General features: G+C 42.4%; 2 protein-coding genes across 2 annotated transcripts in view; both read left to right on the top strand.

Annotated features, from left to right (window-relative positions):
- The window catches only part of LOC144653022 (uncharacterized), an 80,722-nt gene extending 62,546 nt beyond the window's left edge, over positions 1–18,176 (top strand). Inside the window, exons 13-15 of the mRNA XM_078512963.1 lie at positions 16,898–16,951; positions 17,256–17,306; positions 18,092–18,176. The gene's annotated coding sequence lies outside the window, so the exon portion shown is untranslated. The remainder of the gene's footprint in view (positions 1–16,897; positions 16,952–17,255; positions 17,307–18,091) is intronic.
- The window catches only part of LOC144665825 (uncharacterized), a 46,545-nt gene extending 23,540 nt beyond the window's left edge, over positions 1–23,005 (top strand). Inside the window, exon 3 of the mRNA XM_078527131.1 lies at positions 21,424–23,005. Coding sequence (XP_078383257.1) covers positions 21,424–21,466 — 43 coding nt within the window. The 3' untranslated portion in view covers positions 21,467–23,005. The remainder of the gene's footprint in view (positions 1–21,423) is intronic.
- Positions 23,006–26,017: the final 3,012 nt, after the last annotated feature.

Below are 26,017 nucleotides of genomic sequence, written 5' to 3'. Positions count from 1 at the left end.
TTGCCCCTCAGTTCCTTTGACTCCTCTAAAATCCCAGGACTGCCAGTGTTACGATCATATCCATTCTCTAATTTGGCTTCAAATACTTGCTCAGTTCCGGGTTCTACTTGTATGTCATCACTCAGAAAAATTCTACAAACACTTGGTGTAACCTTGCTGTACCTGATTGGAATTTCGGTATGGCCAACTACAAAGGTTCCAGTGTCATAGTGAATTTGACAGCCAAAATGCTGGAAAAAGTCTGAGCCAAGTATGCAATCATGGGATAGGCCCCGTGCAATCATGACTGACCAGAAACAATCAATGTTTCCTACTCGAAATCTAACTTTTGTTTCTCCCAGAACCGTTAATTCATTTCCATTTGCAGTGGTCAGGGTCCCAGTCACTGGGTTGACTTTTGAGACATGTCCACTTTTTCTCCATGTTTCCTCATTCAAAACAATAACAGTTGCACCAGTGTCTAGCAATATACAAGTTACACTATGGTTGACAAGTCCTGAAATATAGATTCCAGAGTCTGATATGGCAGAAAGTACATTGTTACTTATAAAAGCAGGGTTGTTTACCTCATTGGCGACTTCTGGTGCTTGGGCCACCACTGTGGGCCTCACGGGGACTGCCTGGCCCTCGGCAGGCCCCGAGCTCTGTTTCCCCCTTCTTTGTATGGACAACTCCGAGCAAAATGGCCAGGTTCGCGGCAAGCAAAACACACCCCATCATTGCGGCGCCGTGCAGTCGAAGTCGATTCAGCTTTCCTTTCCAGCTCTTGAATTTTCACATTCATACCAAGGACTATCTCCTTAAGCTCACGAATCTCAGTCGAAATTTTGTCACCATCCGCTGAAGCACTCACCACATTCACCGACTTTTTCTTTTCCACAGATGGCACGGCCTGGCAAGCTTTACGCGCGCTTTCCAACCGACGAACAACACGAACAGCCTCCACAAGCGACGCCGGTTGACTCATGAAAACTTTTTCTCGTAAATCATCACTGATTGCCACTCCTTGAATAAACTGATCTCTTGCCAGTTCCACCTTGAAGGAATAAGCTGCCTCTGGGTAGGCATTTTCCACTAGCTCCATTAAATGATCGGCGAATGCTTCGAAGTCCTCATTTGGCCTTTGACACCTAGCCCGTAACTGCAATTTATAATCTTCTTTCGTCTTGCCCGAATCAAACCTTTGGATCAGTTGTGCCGTGAATTCCTCGAAAGTTAACGATCCCGAAAGCTTGAGCAGCTCAACCGCTTTGTAGGCCGGTTGATCCAGTAGGGTGAGCAAATAAGCTCGACGATCTGAAGGCTTGATATGTACGAGATTTGCATACTGAAGAAACTGCGAAAGCCATGTTTTGAAATTTTGACCCACTGAATAAACACGCGGAGCTCGTACGTTCCTCCTGGATTCCGTTTCGCTAGAAACCACCATGCTCTGCTTCAGGGCCTGGGATAAGGTATTCACAAGCTGCTGAATTTCAGAACTCTCCTCCTGCGATGCACTTTTTGAAGCTTTTGGTAGTGGCTTCGCTTCTTGTTTTGGCGCGGTTTCTGTTGGAAGACCGCCTTCGGCGCCTTTGGGAATTTCCTCTTCTCCGTCACTCATTTCTGGTCACTTCGAAACCCAGACCGCTGCCACCAATGTAATAAACGTCACACAGGAAGATATAGACAGTTCCTGAAGTCGTTTTTACTGTTTTAATCGCGTAGCCGAGTAACAAACAACAACATACACCGAAGTCAAATCGTTCTCTCTACCACGTGCTTTTAGTCCGATCCTTACACTATGTATCATGCACAAAGTGTCCCATTACACAATTTACCATATTTTGGTCATTTCAAACAAATATAGTTTTGTCGAAAGCCATTCAGTATCTGTTCTTATGAACAAACATGAGTATTTCGCTCGTTGGCACTTACCGATAGGTACAACTAGTTTTTAATATATTGACAACACTGTTTATTTATTTGTAGACGAGTGATGATGGCTCATCTGTTTATGCTGTAGGGAGTGGAGTTGTTGTGCAATTTGAATCATTAAGTAAAAGTAATCCATATTCCCATGTTGACCTCTGAGTGAAATGGCCGCTGCCCCAGACCCACATAAAGTGCTTTGTTCAACAAATGGTAAAGCAAATTTTCAACGTCTGGCACGGCTTTTAATAAGTGGAGGTACCACGCTACTGAGGGAGGTTTTCGATCAGATATGTCCACCAAGTAATCTTCCCACGATACTAAAAAGTCCAGCCACAGAGAAGCAGTTAAAATCAGCAAAGCTCACCAAGCCACAGTGGGACTGTCTTTATCCTTCCCCAGGGGTGTACGGCAAGTCAGAAGATTGTGATGTTACCTTGCTATTTAAGTTGCTGAGAACAATATGCAACCTCATCCCTCCTACCACAGGCTGGGATGCTCTACCGGCAAGCACAGACCACAGTTTAGCTGCAGATTTGGCCAGAATTAAATATTACCGCAACTCAGTGTATGGTCATGTAAAGCAAGAGATGGAAATAATAGATGACGAGTTCCCATGCCTTTGGAAAAAAATAAGAGAAGCTCTGGTGGCGATTGCAGGACAAATCAGCCCAGCAAAGAAGACTGAATGGCAGGAGGCCATTGATAATTTTTTAAAAGATCCTCTCACAGCTGAGGATAAAAGAAATGTACAGGAGCTTCTGAAGTGGTATGAAAACGACACAGACGTTAAACAATCCCTAGAGAAATTAAAGACTTCAACACAAGAAGGGCTGGAACGTTTGGAGACAAGTTTAAAAGGTGTCCAGAGTGGTATGGTAGAGAAAGTTCAATTTTTAGAGACTGCAGTTCGAGAGGAAGTCCAAGATACAAAAGATCAGCTTAAAGAGGAATTGAAAAGTACAACACAAGAAGTTCAATGCCTAGAGAAAGCAGTTCGAGAAGAAGCCCAAGACATCAAAGATCAGCTTGGAGGGGAACTCAAAAACACAGCTCAAAAACTTCAAACTCTAAAGGAAGCGGTTAGAGAGGAATCCCAAGATACCAAAGATCAGCTGAAAGGGGAATTGAAAAGTACAAAACAAGAAGTTCAATGCCTAGAGAAAGCAGTTCGAGAGGAAGCCCAAGATACCAAAGAACAGCTTAAAGGGGAATTGAAAATCGCTGCTCAAAACGTCCAATGCTTAGTTCGGGATGAAGCCCAAGACATCAAGGGTACGGTTGCGGAGTTACAGCAATCCATAGATGGGCTCCATTCCACAGTTAGCGGCATGCAAGCAGAAGGAGGTGGGTTAGAATGAATTTTGTTGTTTAACACGTTTCACACACCAAGTTATTCAAAGGAACTTCTTTGTAGCAATTCTCGACTTCCTCTCACAACGAGAGACAACTAATTAAAATGGCTGCAAACCACTAGGGTGGGTGATGGTTAAGTTAAGAGCAAAATTCTATCTCATGAATAGAGATAACAAGAAAAGCAAACTAAAGTGGGTTTGAAAGGATTCTCTTTGTGTGAGCCTTCCCAGAATACAGTTTGATTGTAAGATGTCAATGTTTTATCTTCTCTTCAGTTCATCTTCAAGTGCGGATCAATTGGACCTGATCCACAAGCAGGATGGTCAGAGTTGGTAGGAATGCCCATCCATTCATCTCAGCAGGAAGCATCAACTCTGACAGATTCTGACAGACAAAATGCCGCAATTAAAAACAGTCTCTCCGCGCAAGAAGTTTTGACTTTAATTGCGCACAAGTATCTTGTGAATGTCAACCCATCTACTGCGGAGGAGTTCAATGGTTATCTACAGTATCTGCGGGACGTGCGCAATGTGCTTGTTGTAGACACTCAGCCAGGGAGTTTGATAGTCACACTGGCATGCCGCTCTTTGGAGATACTTGAAGGACTATGGGAAGACTATTGTTCAGGACACTTGAATGAAATGGCGCAAAAATTCCTTGTAACAGAAGAAGTTCTTAAGGAGCTTGGTCTTGCGAAGGTGACTCTCAGGACAACGATTTCGGAGGAGGAATACAAAAATTGTCGGGAGTATTTCTTGCAGAGTACAGGTAGATTTGAAAGTTAATCTTATTTTTATTACACAAAGAAACCAGATTGTTTTTCATATATTTGTTTTGTTAAATCGAAATCAAACGAGAACGTAAGTACATGTAGGCCAATGAGATCCCTCAGATTTAATGCGATTACAGTTCAGTAACCAGAAAAAATAACTGCCTCTATTTCCGTGGCCTATTGCTTTTTTGCCAACTTGTAATACGGACTATTACTTAATCGGAGTCATAGGAAGAAAAATATTTCTTTGTTTCTTTCTCATTCTATTGCAACTCTGATGCGCCGGATAAACGATCGAAAACTTAAATTCTCTCATAACAATTTCAGCATCATCGACTGACAACAACTTTTCACTTGACTCTGAAGATGACTTCTGCTAAGTTTGGTGAAACGTCAGTCACCAACAACAGTTCTTCTCAGAACTACTCTCACCCGGACGATCACACTATATGACCTACTGATACTCCTGGGCTCAAACCATTTACATATTAATTTAAACAACTGTTTATATATCAAGAAACATTCAGAATGAGCAAAGTCCCTTTTCGGAAACAAATTCTCGTTGCTTATATAATTTCCATGAAAATTGCTCTGTATGAGTGGAACTGGTGATCTCTTGATACACACGTCTCAATGAAGTTCTCCTATTATTCAACCATATGCCATGTCCCTGTTGCTCTTGGGGTTTAAATTGACTTTTGCATTAACTCGACGTCATGCATTAAGACTGGAAGTTGAAAGTTTTTATGAACTAGAAACAATTCTGATCAAAGCGGGAAAGGACTGCGCCCTTCGAATTTGCACCAGAATGAAAATATAAACTTCATGAAAAACTTAACTTACACAAACCGAAAAACTGTTTAGGGACACGAAGGTGTCTATTCTGAATGGTGGCCAACATCAGGTCATAATCGGTTTCGTTCAATTTTCGCCCATAACCCTGTTAGTCTCTTCCTTGTACAAGTCTGTCGTAAATTTGTTAAGAAGGAATGAATCGTTTCACAATAAAAAATTAACGGTTAAAGTAAGCGACGTTTCGACCGATCTTCGGTCATTATCAAGCTAAGTGTAAGAGATAAAATTTGCATAAATATATATAGCTACAAAGAGGTAAAAAATGAAATGTTTTAAAAAACCCTTGTTGATAAGGAATGAATCAATTTATAAAGACCGCGTCAAAGTATATTTAGATTGCTGTACGTCTTATATTTTTAATTACAGTTCGAAATGCGGGTCCCGCAGCTTCACCACCAATGGAGGAAACTAGTTCAGGTATTTTGAACTTTTATAAATTAACCTTGTTGTTAGGGTCTTTCTTCTTTTATTCTCCCTTCTTCTGGGTGAAAGGAAAAGTTGAGCCAACTCGTTGTTGGGAGATTTAGAAAATGGGCGAGCTTCTATAATTTGTCATAAATACAACAATGGAAGATATTCATTTATATTTATGAATGGTTTACGTTCTTTGACAGATCTGCAACAGGCATATGCGGCTGCATCGTCGCAAATACAGGAAAGAATGACAGGTATTTTGAACTTTTGTACTAAACCCAGTATCCCCCGACAAGGGAATTTATTTGTCGTTTGTTACATCTGGGGGATGAAAGAATGAATAGATTGCAACTCCCCACAACAACGTTCATTTTCAATTCATTTCACGGTGATTATGTTTTGTATCTGTGTTATATAAGGGAAAAAATAACAACACTATGAAACTCAGAGACTCAAAGGACAGTGCAGAATGCAATGGAGTCGACATTTGAAAGTATTGTTTTATGTTCGTGTTTATTTGCCTTATTTTACTTGCAATTAGATGTTGAAACACCACTTCTATTCCTTCCCGAGTTTTTGTTACGCTAATCTTTGCAAATGTAGCACGATACTTCTGTTGTTTTCCTTGAAAAATGCTGTAGCGTGACCCTTTGTTTGTTTGTCTCTTTTTTCGTCTTTTTTTGCTTGTTTACAAGCGAGAAAAAGGAGAATAGTGGACAAGACGTTCTATCTCGAACCACATTCTTGTAAAGTCTCAAGGGACTGCTTTAACTTCTCAAGCAGGGACGGCGGAGCCGGGGGGCTGGGGGGGGCCCACTTTTTCCGAAAAAATAAAGACTTATTAAGAGAAGAATCTCTTAAGTCCCCCCCCACTTAAATACTTTCCTCTGTGGGTGATCAACAGCGCGTGAAGTGTCACTCTATACTCTATAGTTGTGCTTCAACACTTCCGCTCTTGTAGAAAAAACGTGACTTGTCAAATTTACAAACGTTATTTAACAAATAGACTACAAGCCCGAGTTTTCTATGAGCAAATAGTCAACGAGGCGCAGCCGAGTTGACTATCGCTCATAGAAAACGAAGGCGAGTAGTCTGATTGTTTTAATAGAAACTCTAAAGGATTTCAGTCCAAAACCAACAATATTGTGCATTTTGAAGACAAAAATCAAGAACATTTACCGCTTAAAGAGCTACGCGAGCGCGCGACTGTTTTCTATCGGCGAATAGAAATCAGTGGGAGAACTAATCAGATTCGCGGATTTCCAATAGAACACAGCCGAGTTTCTACTAAATAACAATAAAAAACGCGAGTAGCCCAAATCTTACGTGACATAACCAATTAAAAATGTTAGGAGTTCAGCGCTCGAAGGCAACCAAGTTTAAAACGATTAAGAACGAAATTTGTATTGGTAAAAGTCTTTAGGCGCTACAAGTCTTTCACACACTAAAACGTTGCTACTAGTTAACCAAAGGGAACTCATTTTGTGGCAATTGCCCATTGATTATTTCTGTTGAGTTGCACAATTTAGAATTGCAACATGGAGGTGTGAAGTGATATTTACAAGTGTTTTTGTAGCCTGTTGTGAAATTACTTCCGGTGGAAGCAGTAAACGCTAAAAGTTTTTGCTTCTGTTCAGAAGTTAATGCATCGCCAATAGAAAAAAAAAACATAAACTGTTTTACTGGAAATGTAATCGTTAGAAATAGCACGTGTAGCCGTAAGGTAAAGTATAACGCGAGGAGAAGCGGCTTTTGGTAATACCCAAACGAAAATTTACTTCTCAATGTGGGGTTAAGATTGCGTGACCAGACAAAAGGTAACTCTGTGTTTCTGTCGTGCGTAACCTTTATCGGGAACCCTGCATTAAGCCGAGTAGAAATCTTTCTATTAAACTCGAAAGGAAACAACTATTTCGATTAAAGGCAAACGTCAAAGTTTAACATTTTTAACCAAGCCAGTGTCCTGCGTAGCGTTAACTGAAAGAAACACATTAGATTTTGAATTTTTCAACGCTGCAAAGTTCAAGGTAAAAAAAAACTAAACGTTTTGGCAATGCTGCCTTTTATCAGTATTAAAAAGTGAAAATGTCGTTTCTCACGTATGCGACAAAAAACCCGATGGAAATTCAAATTAGCTGAATTTCGGATCTCGCGCGCGCGATGAAAGAACGCGTGCGAAAACTCGTATTTATTTCATCATCATCACTTTATTTGCCACTTTAGAAACACAATTAAGATGTGAATGTGCAGTTAGGCTAATTTCAGACTTATTTCATTAGAAATTTAATCATTTTTTTTTCTTAAAGAAGGGAAGCTACAAGAGCCACTGATCGATTCTGGTAGAGAATTCCAAATTTTAGGACCCTGGAAAAGTATTGTAAACTGCTTTTGATTACCGGGAACCGGGAACCGGGAACGACCGGGAACCGGGAACGGGAGTCTGAGAACGAGTGTACAGCGGTAATCCGTACGAGAATTCAAAATGGCGGACGAAAACATGAAAATGGAGTAAAATGTAGCTTACTGATGAAGGTAAATGCTTAGCGTTACGAGCCCAGATAATCCCAATATATCAGGAAAGGGCCAACTAGCCTTTCAACAAAATAATGGGAAGCCGCCTTTTGGTTTACCTACGTCTTTCAAAACAAATCTCAATTTTCAAAATGCATGGTGGACGCAGACAGAGCGATTGCTTACGAGCTGGAATTCCGACGTTGATCACAAATCGGATCACCGTCTAATTACAGACATAATTGAACAACATGAGAATAAGGAAGGTATGATACTCTTTCTAGATTTTGAAAAGGCCTTTGACTCTTTAGAGTGGGACTACCTCTTTAAGGTCCTCAACGTTATGAACTTTGGTCCAAGTTTCATTAACTGGGTTCGCACATTCTATAGCAATATTTCTAGTTGCGTTATCAACAATGGTCACTCTTCAGAGTTTTTTTCTCTGCAAAGAGAAGTGAGACAAGGGTGTCCTCTTTCGGGACTACTCTTTGTTCTCGCTTTAGAACCACTCGCACACCAGATAAGAATCACTGATTCTATCAAAGGTCTCGAAAACGGGAAAAAGATCACTAAACTTAGTTTGTATGCAGACGACACCACCGCTTTCATCCGCGAGGACTCTTCCGCAGTGTCTCTATTTGCTCTCCTCGATCAGTTTAGCAATCTATCGGGTCTGAAAATTAATAAATCAAAAACTGAGGGTCTGTGGTTAGGTCGTTGGAAAAGCAGATTAGGAAAAGACGAGCCTTCTGGCATTTCGTGGCCGAAAGAATATGTTAATGCACTTGGAATATGTTTCCCTTATTACGCGAATGTTGGAATCAAACTAAACTTAGATGAGAAACTTGCCAAATTTAAAATGTTCTTAACATCTGGTGCAAAAGACATCTAACCATCTTAGGCAGAATAGCCATCTTAAAGAATTTAGCAATCGCCAAACTTGTTTATTGCTGCTCCGTCCTAAACGTTCCTGCCGAATTCATAAAAGGGGTCAACAGCGTCATCTTCTCCTTTATCTGGAATTTCAAGCCTGATAAAATTTAGAGAAAAAAGTTGATTGGCCCAGTCTGCAAAGGCGGTCTAAATATGATTAACTTTGAAGATGTTGTAAAATCCCTCAAGATTACCTGGGTTAATCGTTATTGCGAATCGGCTGGCAGTCACTGGTGTGCCCGCCTTGATTCCTTATTAATTAAAGTCGGAAGAGCTTTTCTATTTCAATGCAATTTCGACCTAAAATTTCTGGACCTCAACAATTTACCACCTTTCTATAAAAATATTCTTAAGGTGTGGCAAGAATTGAATTACAAGGAACCGCTTAATGCAAATGAATTCAAACAAGAACTTTTATGGAACAACCGGTCCATAAAGATTAATGGTAAAACGGTGTATTATAAAACATGGGTAAATCAAGACATCTTAAAAATAAGTGATCTCCTCGACAATCACGACCAATTCCTCTCTTTCGAAAATTTTAAGCGCAAATTCAGCGTTCGATGCACTTTCCTCGACTACGCCGGAGTTCTCGCTGCTATCCCCAAAGCGTGGAAAAGAAAAATCACGTGCAACAGTGTCGGTGGTGTTAGCGAACTCCCAAAGGCTGATTCAAATAGCGATGATATCGTCTCCGCAAAAAAAGCCCGCTTGATGCTCGCGGAAAGGTCCTTCTCTCCCCCTACCGTCGAAATCACTCTAAGAAATAATTTTTCAAGTGTACAAACTTAAAGAATGTCTACCGAATCTTCGTACCCATTTAGAATTTCACCGCTCGTGAAAATAGATTAAGAAGCTTTTTTCTTCTTTATTACCTCTATCTTTTCTTAAACTCTTCGTGACATTGATTATTTCTCTGAATTCCATTTAGAATCACTTCTTTCTTGAAAAGATGGTTCCAAATAATAATTATCACTATATTCTTTACTCTCTCCTCATCAGTGTATATTAAATAGTTTCCGCCACATTGCGAACACTGACCACTTAAAATAACTTTCTTTTTTTTTTTCTAGTTGTTTTTTATCACTGAGTTCTCTTTCTTCCCTTTTTCTTATCCATTTTATATCGCTCTGTTACAAACTTTTCCTCTTTCCTTCCTTTTTTCATCTTTTTTACATCCTTTCCTCTCCACTCTTACAAGCTTTTCAATTTACTCCACCTCTTTACTCTCTTCCTCTTTTTTTTTTTTTTTTCTTTTTATTTATTTTTCTTTTATTTCATTTTATTCTCTTTTCTCATCCTCTTCTCATTTTTCACTCCCAGGATACCTTCTCTCATACTCCTCTCTCATTCTCATCTTTTCTCGAATTCTTTGTTCTCTCCCACACCACCTGTCCACTTTCTCTCTCCATGACTCCTTCTTTTTTTTCCTTACACTTTTGATTCCTACTTCGGCCTCTTTCTTTCATTCTTTCTTTTCACGAAACACTTTTCCTATCGGTATACTTTCGCCTTTCTTTTCTTTGTTCTTTGCTTTTTTCATCCGTCCTATTTCTCACTCGATAGTACTTTCACTATCATTCCGTCCTTTCTCTTTTCCATTCACTCTTCATTTCTCTTTTTTTTTCTCTCTTCCTCCTTCTTCTCCCCCCCTCCCCCCTCTACCTCAGTCCTGCAGCCCTCCTTTTTCTTTCTCTTCCCTTCTCGACTACCCTACAACACTTAACGAGTTCCTCAAATTTGATTCTAATGGTTCTTTCTCTACTCTTTTCTTCCTTCCTCTGTTTTTGTTGTTTTGTTTTTTTTTTTTGTGTGTGTGTGTGTGTGTGTGTGTGTGTGTGTGTGTGTGTGTGTGTGTGTGTGTGTGTGTGTGTGTGTGTGTGTGTGTGTGTGTGTGTTTTTTTTTTTTCGGGGTCTGGCTCTTTTCCCTGGCTCTTGGTGTCCTCCTCTTTTCCGTTTGTTTTCTCTTTTCTCTCCTCGTCTGCCGCTTTTGGCTCTGTTCCTTTTTTTTTCTCTTGAGACTTGATGCCTCTCCCGTCCTTGTCGGCTTTTTCTTTTTTTCTTCTTTTTGACCTCGAGATCATCTGGCTGTGCTTGTTTTTGACCCGTCTTTCTTTCTTCTTCCTCCTCTCTTTCCCTTTTGTGCCTCCTTTGCTCTGGCGCCTCCACTCCTACCCCTTTTGTATCCGCTTTGGTTCCCTTCCCTTCTCCGTCTTCCCTTTCTTTTTCCTTCTTTGTGGCATTGCCTTCGTCTTTCCTCTCTCCCCTTTTTTCTTCGACTCTTCCTTCGTGCTTTCTTTCTCCTTCTCTTCCTTTTTCCCTTCGTTTTCGTCCCTTAGATTTCCGGCCCCCTTTTGTCCCTCTTTTTCTTCTTTTTTTTTACTCTCTTTCTCTTTGTTCTTTGACTTCCTCTTCTCTGCGTCCTCCTCGTTTTCCTTCCCTCTCTCTTCTTCTCCTCTCTCTTCTTCTTTCCTTCCTCCCCTCTCTCTCTTTCTCTTCCCCTCTTTCTTTTCCTTTTTCTTCCTTGTCCTCTCCCCTCTTCCTCCTTGCTTCCCCCCCTCCCTCTCTTCCCTGACGTCCTTCTCCCTCCTTCTTTCCCCCCCCTCCCCCCTCTCTCCTCTCTCTCTCCCCCCTCCTCTCCCGTTCTTCTCCCCGGCCTCCTCCCCCCCTCTTCTTCTTCTTCTCTCCCCTCTTTTCTCTTCCTTCCTTCCCCTCGCTCCCCTCCGCTCTCTCCGTCCCTTCTGACCTCCTTTCGTGTCCGTCTTTCTTTTTTTTCTTTCTCTCTTCTGCTTTCTGTGCTCTTCCTCTCCCCCTCCTCTTCTCTTCTCTCCTCCCGTGCTCTTGCTCGTCGCCCCTTGCTCTGTACTCCCCCGTTTTTGTTTCTTCTTCCGTGGGCGTTCCTTTGTGCTTGGCGCTTGCCGCGTTGCTGTTCGGTCTTCTTTTGGGCACGTCCAGTGCTGGTACTTTGTCTCTTCGTTTGTTTTGCGGTGTCTCGTTTGCTTTTGCTCTTTGTTGTGTCGTTTCCTGTCTCTCCAGCTGGTTCTTCCTCTCTGTGTCTGCCCTGTGTTCTCTCTCCTTTCTCCCCTCTCCTGTTCTCTCCTCGCCTTCCCGTCGCTCGCTTTGGCTTCGTCTTCTCTCTCGTGGTGTTCCCTTTCTGGCTTCGCGTCTGGTTTTTTTTTCTGCCGCTCTGCTTCCTCCCTTTCTCTGTTGGTGGCTTTTGTCCACCTCTCCTCTCCTGTGGACCTGGACCCTCCTCCCCCCCTCTCCCCTGTCCTCCCTGTCCTCCCCCCTCCTCTCCCTTCTCCTCCCTCTTCTCTTCACTCGCCACTTCGGCTCTTATTATTTTTTTTTTTTTTTTTTTTTTTTTTTTTTTTTGTTTTTCTTCCTTTCTTCTTTCGGTTTTTTGCTTTTCTCCTTCTTTGCCCCCCTGTCTTTCTCTTCTTCTCCTTCTGCTCCTCTCCTCTGTGTCTGCTTCTCTCTTTTCCTGATTCGTTTGGTTTGGTGCTCGTCTTTTTTCTTCTCCCTTTTTTCCCCTCTTTTCTTCCTTTGTCGTGCCCTTCTACTGCTCTCCTGTGTTGATGCGGTGCTATTTTTCCTTGTTCTGTTCCTCTCTTTTTTTTTCTCCTTTTTCTGTTTGTTGTTCCTCGTCTTTTTTTCGTTGCTCTTTTTTTGTCTTCTTGCTGACGTTTATTTTTGGGATGGCGATAGTGTGTTTCGTTCCGCGTTTGTAGCTTCTGTTTTTCTTTCTCTCGGTTTGAGTCTCCACCACTGTCTACTCAGCTTGCTGTGGCTTGTGCCTGCACTGTTTGGCTGTGGGGTCTGGGTCCTGTGTGTGACGATTGTCCGGAGGCAATGTTCCTTGGTGTTTTGGGTTCGCCTTTCCTCGCTTGTTGTTGACTCCTGAGCTTCGGTTTGTTCCCCGTTCTCTCTTGTTTTTTCGGGTTCTGTTTGTTGGGTCTGCTGTTGCTCTTCTCGCTCTTGTGTCCTTCCTGTCCTGCGTTCTTCCTCCCTTGCTTCTTTCTGGTTCTTTTGTGTTTCTCTCTCTTTCTTTGTTGTTTTTCTACCCCCGCGGACCTCCTTCCTTTTGTTCTTTTGTTCCTTTTCTCCTCGTGTCTGGGTTCCTTGTTTGTTTTTGTTGGTGAGTCGTTCTCCCTTGTTCGCGAGTGTTGCTGATCGGCCTCGACCTCTGACTTCGGCTTCGCTTCGTGACCTGATTCTTTCTTGCTCTTTCGGCGTTGGCTTGCTGCGCTGTGTGGCTGTGCTGTGACGGCTCCTGGTGACGTTGGGGGCTGAGTTTCGGCTGCTTGGTGGTCGTTTTTTTGTCGGTGGTCTTTTTGGCTTTGGAGTGGGATGGGGGTTGATTTTGGAATCTGTGGATGGTGTGGTGGGGGGTGCTGGGGTGTTGTTTTCTGTTTCCGTTTGGTGTCTTGTCTGGTTGTGGCTTGTTCTTCCTGTGGTCCTCTCCTTTCTTTGGTGTTCTTTGTTGGGTGCGGTGGCATGATTGCGGGACTCGGCGGGCCTGGTTCGCCGTCGGGTCTTTCTGTGCTCTCTGGGGCACTTCTCTCCGTGCCTCCCACTCGTGTTGCGATTTGCTGGGGTTCCTTTTGATGCTCCTGTCCATGGGACTGTGGCCTTGTTTTCGTGTGTGGGCGCAGGCACGTTCCGAGGTCCTGGCGAGGATTTTTGATCCTCTTGGGTGGTTCCTTTTTTTGGGAGACGGGAGTCAGGAGATTGGCGTCTTCCGACGTGGCGAGAACACTTGGGGGTGCCGATTTTTCATCTGTAGGAGTTAGTCGTGACTCGGTAGGGTTTTGCTTATGGGTCAGACCAAATCAATTTGCAAGTGAAATTCGTTTTTAAAAATTGCGGTTTGCTTTTTTTTGTCTCACGCACACTAGTTCACCACGTCTCGGTTTGTCGATTGCCTTCGGCTTCGTTCTGTTTCTGTGTCTCCTGGATGTTCTGCTGGATTGTGATTTTCTCGCTCCTCGAGGGACACGAGGGACAGAGTAGATGCGCTATTCGGGTTGGCCTCTCTCGCCCCTTTTGTCTCGTCTGCGGTTTCTGGTGAGTGTTCCTCTGGCTCTTGGGTTTCTGTGTCCTGTCTCTTCCTTGTCTTGGTTCTGTATCGCCCCTACGTCTCTTTCGTGTGGAGCGGACGATCTGTCGGGCCTCGCACTACTGAGTATTCGTCAGCCTGAGGATGAAAATTTCTTGTGATGGGTCCCGCACAATGCTGACCACAGAGTCTGTACGGAGGATCACTGGCGATCGTGGAACTTGATCTGGGTTTTTGTCGGTCAGTCCTCAGTCAGCTTGTTGTTTTTGTTGCGTCTCGGCCTTCTTCGGGCGTTACTGTTCGGTGTGTCGGTATTTTGGGATATTGTGATTGGTTCGCAGTTCCGCGGTATGTGCCGTGGTTGATGTTGCTGACTTTTGATTTGATGGGATTTATCATAGGTGTCGTTTTTTTGGATTTTAGTGAGGAATATTGGGTTAGTCTGTTATTGCCGGCTTCATTTTTTTGTTTCTTCTCTTGTTCTCCTGGTCTGGTCTTTTGCCCGTACTTTTTCATCCGTCAGCTTCTGTTTTCCGGCCACAGACTTTTGTCTCACTGTAGCTGCCTCCGCGCCACACTCCGCCATTCCTTCGCCTAGCCCTCCGACTGAGACGCATCTGCTCCACAACTATTTTGGCGATCGACTTCCGCATACTCTTGGCGGTTCTGATTGTCTCATCGAGCTCGAGCCCGAGGGAGGCGCTACTCGACCAACTTCAGCACAGAGTGCCGTTGGTGTCCTCCGCTCTACCCTTTATATAAAGTATTAAGCCAAGCCCACCACTCCTACATGTGTCTCCAAGATGCAGTGATGCTTTCCGCGACCCCCCTTGTTGCCTACAGACGCAACTTATCGCAGATCCTCACCGGCGATTGCGACCCCCTTGGCCACTCCCTCTGCCTGCACCATCCACCACTCTCCCTCGCCACTCATGTGCATCTGTGCTGTTCTTCTGCCCGGCCTTTCTTCTCCCGTGTCACCACACCACGAGCATCACAGGATTTTGGCCCTGCGGTGTGATCCACGATGTGCTTGCTGTTCGTTGGTTTTTTCCACGTCCTGCACTACCCGCGATCTATCTCTTTTGCCTGTCACTCATCGTATTCTTTCTTCTTGTGATCAGTATGTTGGCGGACTGGTACAGCGTTCCAGGGCTATCCACCTCCGATATCCGTTGGCACCATTCCTACAGTGAGACATTTTAAGTCTGTGGCCGTGAAAACATGAAGCTGACGGTTATGAAAAAGTACGGCAAAAGACCAGTTTACCAGGTGAAAAGAGAAGAATACTGGATAAATAATTGGCCGGAATTAGTTTATTTACTTTATTTTTTCCTCACTGTTGTTTTTTTTGTATATTTGTAGTTCTTTTTTTTTTTTTTTTTTTTTTTTTTTTTTTTTTTTTTTTTTTTTTTTTTCGACTTTTTGTTTTCTTTTTTCTTGTTTGTATATTTGTCCTCATATTTTATCATTTTTTAGTTATACATTTTTTCTCTCTCCCTTTTTTCCTTTTTCTTTCCTCTTCCTTCTCTCTTTTTTTGTCCCCCTCTTCGGTCTTCGAGGTCCTCTGGCGGTTCCTGGTGGTTGCTCTGGGCGTTCGGTCTGTTTGTAAGGTGATCCCTATTAGTTTTTCCATTTCTGTTTCTTGTGGTCTCTTTCTTCTGTTTTTTTTTTTCTTTTTTTTTTTTTTTTTTTTTTTTCTTTTTTTTTCTTTTCTTTCCTCCCTCTCCACTCTCACTCTTCAGGGTCCTGTTCTCCTGAGAGAGCATTTTTCTCTCTCTCTCTCGCTCTCTCTTCTTTCGCCCCCGAGAAGAGGCTGTGAGACGAAATTTTGTTTTTGCTGTCTCTCTTCCTCTCCCCCTGCTTTCCTGGCTCCGTTGGACTCGGCAGCAACCTCTCCCACCAACTGTGGCTGTCTGACCGCGCGAAGAATGGGTACGAATAGGGCGAGTGGATAGATGGGAAATCCGGCGGCCACGCGAGCGTGGCGGCAGCGCGAGACCACCACCCGTGCTTCCGTGGGCAGGGCCACGGGCGCGGCCGCCGCTGTGCGGCGAGTGAGGTGTCTCCGCATGTGGCTCGAGCAGATGGGCGGAGGTCCCCTGGGTTGACAGACGCACAATAAGGACAAAAGGCGCTCGTCTTTACCTCCTCTCCCCCTCAGCGACTCCCGTGCCTGTTTACTCGAGTCCTTCGGTGATATTCCTAAGCAAGATGTGTTATGTTAACTGCCCCTCCGTTTTTTTATTGTGCCGTTTTTGCTGTCCACTTCCCCGACCTGGACCCCCTACTTTTTGTTGTTCTTCTCTCGTTTCTCCGTTGGCCACTCCCATCACCGTGACTTTGTGCTCGCGTGGGCCCTTTGTCTTTCTTTTTTCGGCGCTTTTTGTTGTTCGCTTCTTGGTCCTGCCCCTCTCCCTGCCACCTGTGTCGGACGTGTCTCGCGAACGGGCCTCCTCTTGTTCTCTCGCTCGTCTTCGTCGTGCGATCTGTGTCTCACTCGCCAGGATGGCCGCCGCTCCCACCGCGTCTGTGACCTTCAGGACCTGTTGCAGGGAGCGTTAGCGTGTAAATCACCTATCCCTCCCTCCTCCACCCTGGGTTCCGTCCTGCTCTGGCCGTCTCGGCTGTATACCGATTTCTTTTGTTATGACTTTCCACGCGTTTCTGGTGTCGTCGTCGCCGTGGTGTGTGCTCCCGGCGCCTCTCTCTCTTGGTCGCTCCTCGAGGCGGTGGGGAGAGGGGGAGGCGCTCGTCTCGCGGTCCTCGCTGTCGTCGTCTCCGGACCCACGTGCTGTGTTCTGGGTCCGAGCGAGGGTCGCCCCCTGGCTTCACCTGCTGCGCTCTCCATGTCGTTCACCTTCGATTCTTCGATGCGGTTTTTCTAGTTGATAGTGTAGCTAGCCTTTGTCATCAACTCCCTCTCCTCTCTCCCCTTCTCTCCTCTCTGGCGGCTTCTCGCTCCGTCCTCCTGTTTGTGTGCCGTCCGCTCCCCGACTGCCGCGTCGGCTCCCCCTTGGCCCAGCTCCGGTCTCTCGCCGTGGGCCTGGGCCCCCCTGTCCCCCCTCCGGTCTGTCTGGGCCCAGGTCAACAAGTAAGTGCCGCAGCTTCATCGCCAATTATACAGGACACTTGTGCAGGTATATCTATGGTTTTCAATCTCACTCTCAGGGTATTGTTGATCGTCACCCCTTTTCCCTTGGGTAGTTAATTTAGGTGAAAGGGGAAATTGACGAATAGTTAGATGGGAAGATAGAAGAATGCGAGTATGAGTGAATTGGAGAATAAATGGTGAAGATGAAAGGATAGAAGGAGGGATAATTAGAAAAGGAGAGAATTCGAGGATTACAGAAAAGGAAATGGTACTAAACTTAAAACAAAAAAAAAACAACTTCATCCCTTAATCTTCTATATTTATGATCGTTTATGTCTTTACTTTGACAGATCAACATGTGAATGCCATTGCTTCATCGCCAATACAAGAAACTTGGGCAGGTATATTCAACTTAGTCTCATGTTTTTTTCCCCACTTTCGCCACTGTCCTTCATTTTTGTATTTTTTTATTATGTAAAGAGGTTTGGAACGTGAGACAAAAAAATGGAAAAATGAAAAGAAGGAAGCATTCGGGAATGGAAAAATTGGAAGGATAGGGGGTTGGTAAATGGGGTGGATGGGAAGGAATGGTATGGGCAAAAGTATTTTATGGCTTAAGTGCTGCGTCGTTACCAATACAGGAAACTAGTGCAGGTATTTTGATTGTCAAAACCTAGTATACCCTGTCGAGAAGGGGTATACTGCTACGAAAATGTATAGTTTACAATTCAATAATATGCAATTTCAATTTACTTTACAGTGATTATATTTTGTATTTACGTAAGGTGGTTCTAAAGACACAAAAAATGCAAAACAGAACTATAAAAACTTTAAGAGGAGCCGAGCTAAAGTTAAGTAGGAGAGCAAGTAGTAGTCGTGGCTGCAGAATGATTATATGTTGACTGCAGCAAGACACTGAATGTGATGTTGTCCTCTTGTTGTTCATAAAAACGTCGCTTCTTTCTCCCATCGCATCATCAAATTGCTAATAGTTTCGTGTTATCGGAAGACGTTTTCGTTTATTAACGGGTGCTTTTCCCTCTCCATCAGGAGTTTTGCTGTATTCCATTGCTGATGCTGGTAAGAAAAACTGTTTCAGGAATGAAATACATTTGCCTACTCCTTTAAGAGTGAAATTAAATTTATCTACATCAGTTGTTAACTAATGAAATATTTTTTTTTGCAGGAGCTTTTAGAGATTTGTCCCAGCTCCCCCAGACAGTTCCTCATTTTGTCAGTCGCGACCAGGAATGCGAGGCCATTAAGGGATACCTTTGTCCGACACACAACTGCAGATGTGTCCTTTTACATGGTGTTACTGGTGTGGGGAAAACAAGCACCGCTATCAAGGTGGCAAACGAAAGACTAAACTCTGACAGTCGCACCATTGTTGCCTACGTAAACTGCAGATATATTACGTCTCTTGACGACTTTTCGGAGAAGGTGCTTCAACAAGTTTACCATTACCCTGTAGAGAACCCAATATCGGAGTTGAAATATCGTCTAAGAAGTCAAGATTTCTACACGATCTTGTTACTGGACAACTTTGAATTTTTGCTTCATTTAGACGACAGTGGGCAAGAAATGCCCAATGAATTGCAAATGGTACAAGAGAGGATGAATCCATCAAGTGAAGAATCGAAGGTGATGAATTTTATCACTGAGATTGTGATGATATCAAGAAAAGTTAAGTTACTGGTCACCTCATCAGAGAAAGTTGTCTTTCCGGGCTTAGGCCAAAAGACGATCCAACTTACTTGCTTTAGTCCAGAAGAATCACTCCAGCTCTTGCAAAGAGTGTGTGAAGATAGAGAGGTCAACCAACTATGCGCGTACATTCTATCAGAGATTTGTAGCGGCATTCCACTCGTCCTTTACACCTTGGCTTTATCGCACCATGACCTGATTGGGCTTGTAAAAGAGATGAGCTGTTCCTCACCCCAAGAAAAATTCGAATTCTTAGAAAATATCCAGTCAGTTCCAAAGGAAGAGAAGATAAATGTGTGCCTGGATGTTTGTTTTGGAAGACTTAATACTCAGGAACAGAACACTCTAATAACACTAGCGTTACTTAGAGGACGTTTTTCTCTTTCTCGGGCAGCACAAGTATTCCATTCTACGGCACTGAGTGAGCATCAACTCAAACTTACTACACTGGAACTGGCCCGACGATCACTGTTGGAACAAAACATCGTTGGGGGTGCTTGTTTATATACGTTCCTAAGAGTCATTCGCGAGTACTGCAGAAGTAAAGCATTCTCACCAAATTTTCGTGTCGTCTCTGTCAATGCCCGCAATATGTTCATCGCTCATTTTTTGGCCTTCCTAGATGACACATTTAAAAAGTTCTTGAGCAAGAATGCCTCAGACGCAATCACAGCTTTTCGACAGGATGAAGAGAATGTTATGCAGCTTATCGACTGGTGTGAAAACGGTGAAATGAATGAAGAACAAATCACAAGGTGCATCGACATCTTCAACAGCGTTGGGGAGCTTTTGGCAAAGATGATTGGAAAGAAAAGGTATGAATCTGTTTTCACATTATTGAGAAAGAAGTGCGAAGAAATGGGTGATCAAAGGAGACTGAGTGAATGTCTCACCTCCCTGGGTATCAAGCAAGTGTTCAACTGCACCTGTTCACCCTATCTGTGCGACGAAGCCGCTGAACGAGCCAGGAAATATTTGGTGGAAGCCGATAGAATCCAGAGTTATCTTGGAATCAACGATGGTAACAGTCGTGCCCAGTGTCTCGCCAAACATGGTCGATGTCTCGCTAAAGAAGGCAAATTCCTTGAAGGAAGGGAAAAGATCCAACAGGCAATCAACATTCGACAAACACGTGGGGAAGAGGACATCGTTATGCTGGCGGCAACATACAATGACATGGCGGGTGAGTGTAATGCTCTTGTTTCTGTTATCGCATGATAACACGTGTTTGGTCTAAACACATCAAGTGATGCAGCCAAATCTGGAGAATATCAGACGGCAATAACCCAAAAGTTTTGACACGTTATGTTCTCATCCCAAGTAAATGGTCTAATCGATTAGAAGTGAATATTTTGAACAGGATACTAGTATGTTTAAACGCCGACGACTTCGGGAGAAGGTCTCCCAAAATGAGCAGCCTTGTGTAAAAATATTTGATGAATAACAAACACATTTGGCTTCTGTTCGGTTTCGGAATAAGAAAATGTCCGGGAACAAATATTAGAGAATATTTTTTGCTCCAAAAGGAGGCTATTGTTTCATTATTTAAGAAAAAAATATTTGATTGTTAAATTCTGTTCCTAGTGGCCTTATCACTTGAAGGAGATCATCAGGAAGCCATCGTAATAAGAGAACGACAGACCCTCCCAATCTACAGAGAATGTCTGGGTGACCATCCTTTTACAGCAACCATCCTCAACAACCTGTCGAACAACTATTACGCACTGGGTGATTACGATAGCGCTAAACTGTATTCTGAGGATGCGTTGAAGATGCGTCTTGATCTGCTGAAAGATCATCGTGACACAGCCAAGTCACTGTTTGATCTTGGAATGGTGCACAAAGAAAGAGTAGAATTCCAAAAAGCGAAAGATTGCTTTGAAAAGTCCGAGAAGATGCAGATGAAGGTGCTGGATGACAACATCAAGGATCTTCAACGGTAAAACAATGTTTTTTATTTACGTATCATACTCCTTCTGAACTTATAATAAGTCATTAATAAAGTATGTGTGCGTTGCTCCTGCTTTGGCTGATGGAAAAAAGGAGTCAAGTCCCATTTGGCAATCCTTTGGCAAAAGGTGTGACCATTTACTTTGACAAGGAACATCCAAGCTCCAATTATAAAAACACACAATGTATTATTTTAGAAAAGGGGGCAAACCCTCCAATCTCATGTTACAATACTAGAGAAACAGGTTGCAGAGGAAGTGGCAAATTGTTTACGCTTGTTGAGAACGGCAGCAAAAATAGATCAAAGTCATATGAAAAAGCATGGAGCAATATCTAGGATGACGGAAAATGCCCAAATTGGAAATTTTCTGAAATACGTTTCCAATTTTGGGCGTTTTAGCATAACCCACTAGCTGACGTTTGGCAGTCAGGCCACCTACTAGTTATCGATAGAAGCCCCGGAATGAGTACAGCCGTCAGTAAAAGCACAGTTCAACGATATTTGGTTGTGACAGATCATTCACCGGGTCATACTAAAACAGTTAGACTGCTCACTCTTGGTTTCTTGCTTAGCTGCAAATATTCTCTTCGCCAACATTCCAGTAAGCTACTGTCAAATTTGTTGTAAGTTTTTATTATGGAAGAAAGCGATACAGCTCTTCTCTACCATTTTTTCTTATCCGTCATGCCAAAAAGGTACGGGGGAATACGATGACATGCAAGCATTACAACGCTTAGTAGTGTTGAGGAAAACAATGTGTATACAAAAGTGCTACTCTTTTATAAATATTAGAACAAGGTGGAATTTTAGTGACTTTTTGAATGACGCAAAATAATTTCATATTTGATCTCTCTGCACAGAACCAGAGATGAGTTGGAGGAACTGCGTATCATCCTTGCTTAACAAGAGAACCAGCTGGACTGATTGAGTGGGAACACACTGTCAAAATTGATCTGGTAGATTTGCTTATCGGTTCTAACCCTGATCCCAACACGAAACCGTAACAGTAGTGAAAGGTGATCATCGTGGGTTTTCCCAGTTTGTACGTTCTGGGATCTGACTTGTAAATCTTAATGTAACTTAGGGCCTCGACAGAATAGAGAGTTAATTGGTAACAAAAATAACCTCCTGTACAGACGTTCTTCGGGCAAGAACGCGTGACGAGCCCAAATAACGTCTGTGCAGGGGCTATTACAAAAAGTTATCGTTAACTAGAAACTTGGTGTGGCAGTGAAGCATGCAACGGATAAAAAAAACTTAACAAAACTAGTTTTCGACGACTAAAACGTTTGCTTTTTAAAAAAAGAGAAATGCTTTTAATGTTAAATTTGGCTTCTAGTGTGTGGAAAACTTTTATCGCGCATAGTAGTCGACTCAATCGAGTTGTCGACGACTAGTTGCTTAGTAAGTTGAGGCCCTTTAATTTTATTGTGATCACTATAAATTTTTACGCGTCTTGCAGTATTTTGGTATTGGAAGGACGTGTTGTATTTGATAGGCTTGGTAGAAATGTGGTAAAGATGTTATTGAGTGACAGTGGCAGGAATCAGACCTATGGCCCTTAGCACTGTGCGAAGTGAAGGTGGAACGTTCGATCAGTGTGCGGCAGTTTAGTCAGGTTCGATTCCTCTTTGGAGAACTCGTAATTTTTTTCGAGTAACTTGCTTGTGTCACTGACTGATAATGACTTCTCCTATTTTTTGTGTTCTACGCGCATGTGCACTTCTTAGTAATTGGTAAGCAAGGTCTGAAATATTATGATTCAGGTCAATGCCAGTTAGGTATAATGGTAAATGGCAAAAGGTCAAAGAAATAAGTAAGGGAAAAGTACACGTATTTGGTTTAGAAAAAAAATTGTCAGTGAATCAACGTATTTTGTAAAATATATTCTTTGTGCCGCACAAAACGTATTTCTTATTTTTAGCTTTTTAGCCTTTAGGTGCGTTCACAATGCGTTTTCTATTCTGTAAAGCAAATAGTGTTGCCTTGTATTCTAGTTTCTATTTCGTTTTTCTTGTTTTGCAACAGTTTCCTTGTTACACATTAATTTTACTTTGTATAAAATTTCGGGTTAGAGTGAGGCTATGTTTATCATTCAGTTTAATTTAAGAGCGCAACATTTCAATGTAATCATCCTTAAACTTGGTGACACACTTTTGGATATTGTACAAAATTTTATTCAACTCCACTAAGTTCCCGAATATATACTCGCTTATTTCAGTAACGAATGCTACATACATTGCTTGCACGTCTATCATTTGCACGATCTTCGTAGAATAAATACTGATTCGCCAAAATAAAAGTAAAAAGTTTGACTGTTACGAATTCGGAACATATCTGACAAGTTCCATCGTGTAGTGATTTTTCTTAAACTGTTACTGACGTCTTACTTTCGTTTCTTTTTGCACTTGGACGTTAAGGTCACCTTCGTCTAAACAGAATTATTCATTTCCTTCTCCCTCACTACGTTCGTACGAAGGAAAATAATTTTCCTTCTCCAGAAACGCTAAAGCATAAAACACACTACACCATTGTAAAGGCAGGCAGAGTGCGAACACTTGCCCAGCGGTAGTTTAATGTCATCTCCAATGTAAATTACAATCAAATATTGAAAAAGGATAAATACAAGAAGTACAAACAAGTAAAGGCAGGCAGAGTGCGAACACTTGCCTGAAGAAAAAACTGAACGCTAAATCATAACAAAACGTAACAAGGACATACAGAGAAAAAACTACAAAAAATATATATCGGAAAAAAAACTGTAAGCTATTTTCAATATTCACGGCTCATACACAGAAGTGAGTGTGCAGCTCGAACTGTGAGCTTAAAATGCCGTCTGCGTACGGTACATAGGTAAAATAAGAACTAGAAAACAGAATACGAAACAAGAAAAGGAGCACCTCTCAGGCTAAAAAAGCTGTGCAACCGCCCGATACGAAAACCCAAAAACGTATTCCCCGACCAAATGCAGGCGCACAAACCTCCGGGGGCTAGAGGTAAAATTACAGCCTGGAAGTACTCCTATAAAAACTGTAGAATAAGCTGATTACTAGAGTGCGCTCGACGCCTTCAGCAGCAAAGAACACGGCGAGTCCTAAAAACAAAATTTCTAAAAAAATACGAAAACTGAAGTGAATAAATAGCTACTGCCAAAAACTTATACATGTAAACAACAAACAAACCCAAATAAGCGCAATAACAGCGCATATGCGTTCCATGCCAATACAAAATTATTTACATTGTCTGTCACTGCCACTTTCAGTTAAGATCCGCCGAATGCAATTACATAAATTCCTACACTTTATTAAGCATACGAGAATTTGAAGTAAAACCTAAGGAAAATATATATAAAAAACTTGTAACGAAGCACATATTTTTCCAGAGAGGAATTAGATCCTGAAGGTAGCAACTCTTGCATCATACACTCTCCTTGGATCCCGTGAACTTCGTCCAGGTCCCAGGTAGAGGCAAAACCTAGGAAAAATAAAGAAAAAAGCCGGCTAGACAAAAAACAACATCTGACTTGAGAGAACAAAAAATTGCCATTGCCACCCGGTAAAGATAAGTGCCATCCGGCGAACGCTTGAACTAAAAAATTGCTATTGCCAACCGGCAAAAATAAGTGCCAACCGGCGAACGCCTGAACAAAAAATGTTATTGCCACCCGGCAAAAATAAATGCCAACTGGCGAACGCCTGAACTCTCCTCAAAAACGGGTAAATAACAATGCCACCCGGCCAAAATAAACTGGAATGAATACCAGCAAAAATAACGATCCACTGCCCTAAAACGGGCAGCACACCTAATGTAAATGTACTCCAAGACTAACAGCCTAGAAGAACTCAATACCAGGCTAAGCAGATACTGGAGTGCATTCGACACCATCAGCAGCAAAAATTTTTAAAACATTAGTAAAACTGAGATGAATAAATACTTTAAAAATAAAAACACAAAGAACTCAATATATATATAATTAGTGCCATAACCGCGCACGTGCGGTCCATGCAAATACAAAAGATTATATTACATACTCTGTCAATGCTACTTGCAGTAAAAGTCCACCAAATGTAAATACATTATTCATGTACTAAACAAAACAGTCAAAAAACATCCACCCGGCTAGACAAAAACAATCTTGAGTTAGAACGAGAAACAATAGCCACCCGGCAAAAATAAGTGACAACGGGCGAACCCCTAAACTGACCTCAGGCGTGGTAAAAAACAGTGCCACCCGACCAAAATTAACTGGAATAAAACTCATCGCCAAAAGATGAGCTTGGGGAAGGTGTCCAGTAGTCCAGAAAATTGAAAAGTCAAATGAGTACAATAAAATGTCTATAAAGGTAGTCGGCCTTAACATACAGAGGGCACGGAACCCACTAAAGACCCCAAAATAGATCCAATGTAAAAAACAGAAAAGGGAAATATATGAAGCCAGATTATGCAAGACGAAACTCCATGCTCCAAAGCTGAACAATACTAGCCGCCCCTAGACTGCTGGTAAACCATATAACTCACATTTGTAGAAAACCTATGGACGTAAAAACCTATGCTTAGATATGACCACTGGAACCCAACATCGAAAACACCTATTTGTGAGAAAACCTGAATCTAATGTCAAAAAAAAACGCTTCTTCCCAAAAAAAATTCGGATAGACAACCGAGAGAGAATAAACTAATATGAAAAAGGGGTAAAAGAACTTTGGCAACCCTGTAGCTGGAAAACTAGCTCTAAAATAGATTCATAAAACAAACTCAGCATGCTGAACAGCCGAACTGTAGTACCTAAATAAAGCACTTTAGGAGTAATGTAATAGATATCTTGAAAACTTCCAAGATACATTCAAAAAATGAAAAGGTGCATGGTGCATGAATATCCTCCCAAAAATCAGCAAGGACTATAAGCTTTCCCTAAGGATCTAAATTTTTGTAAAAAAGGCTGGCTTGCCCGATTCGATCTCAAATATTCTCCAGTGAACCATCCACCAGAACAAAAAACCTCAAACAATTCCAAGTGTATCATCACGATGGACAATCTCGACACCGTAATTATCCTGCTGCTTGGCTGAATCCCAGAGAAGCTGAGAAAAGGTAATTCTGGCTTGGAGATCGGAATGTTCCAGGTTTGTATCCGCCGCCAAAAACGTCAACAGACGGCGTTCCAATGGCCTAAGCTGCCGCATCGGAAAACAGACATCTGCTTGAAAAAAGGCAATCGACAGCCTGGAAATGAAAAAAAACAAAAGGGGGCGGCAGAAAAAACGGAAGAAAACGACAAACACCTCTAAACTGTGATTGTTATTATACGTATACATAATAAGAACCAACAATAAATTAATAAATGAACGAATTAGAACTTATTACCCGCGGTTTATATGAGGCCAATAGGCCTCTAGCGTGTAATGCTAATCAAACAGAGAAAATAAATAAATAAACAAACAATCAAATAGATTG

This window comes from Oculina patagonica, chromosome 1, assembly GCF_052425735.1.
Source record: "Oculina patagonica isolate OP01 chromosome 1, crgOcupat, whole genome shotgun sequence".
NCBI classification, from domain to species: domain Eukaryota; kingdom Metazoa; phylum Cnidaria; class Anthozoa; order Scleractinia; family Oculinidae; genus Oculina; species Oculina patagonica.
This window is presented reverse-complemented; position numbering and strand designations above follow the sequence as displayed.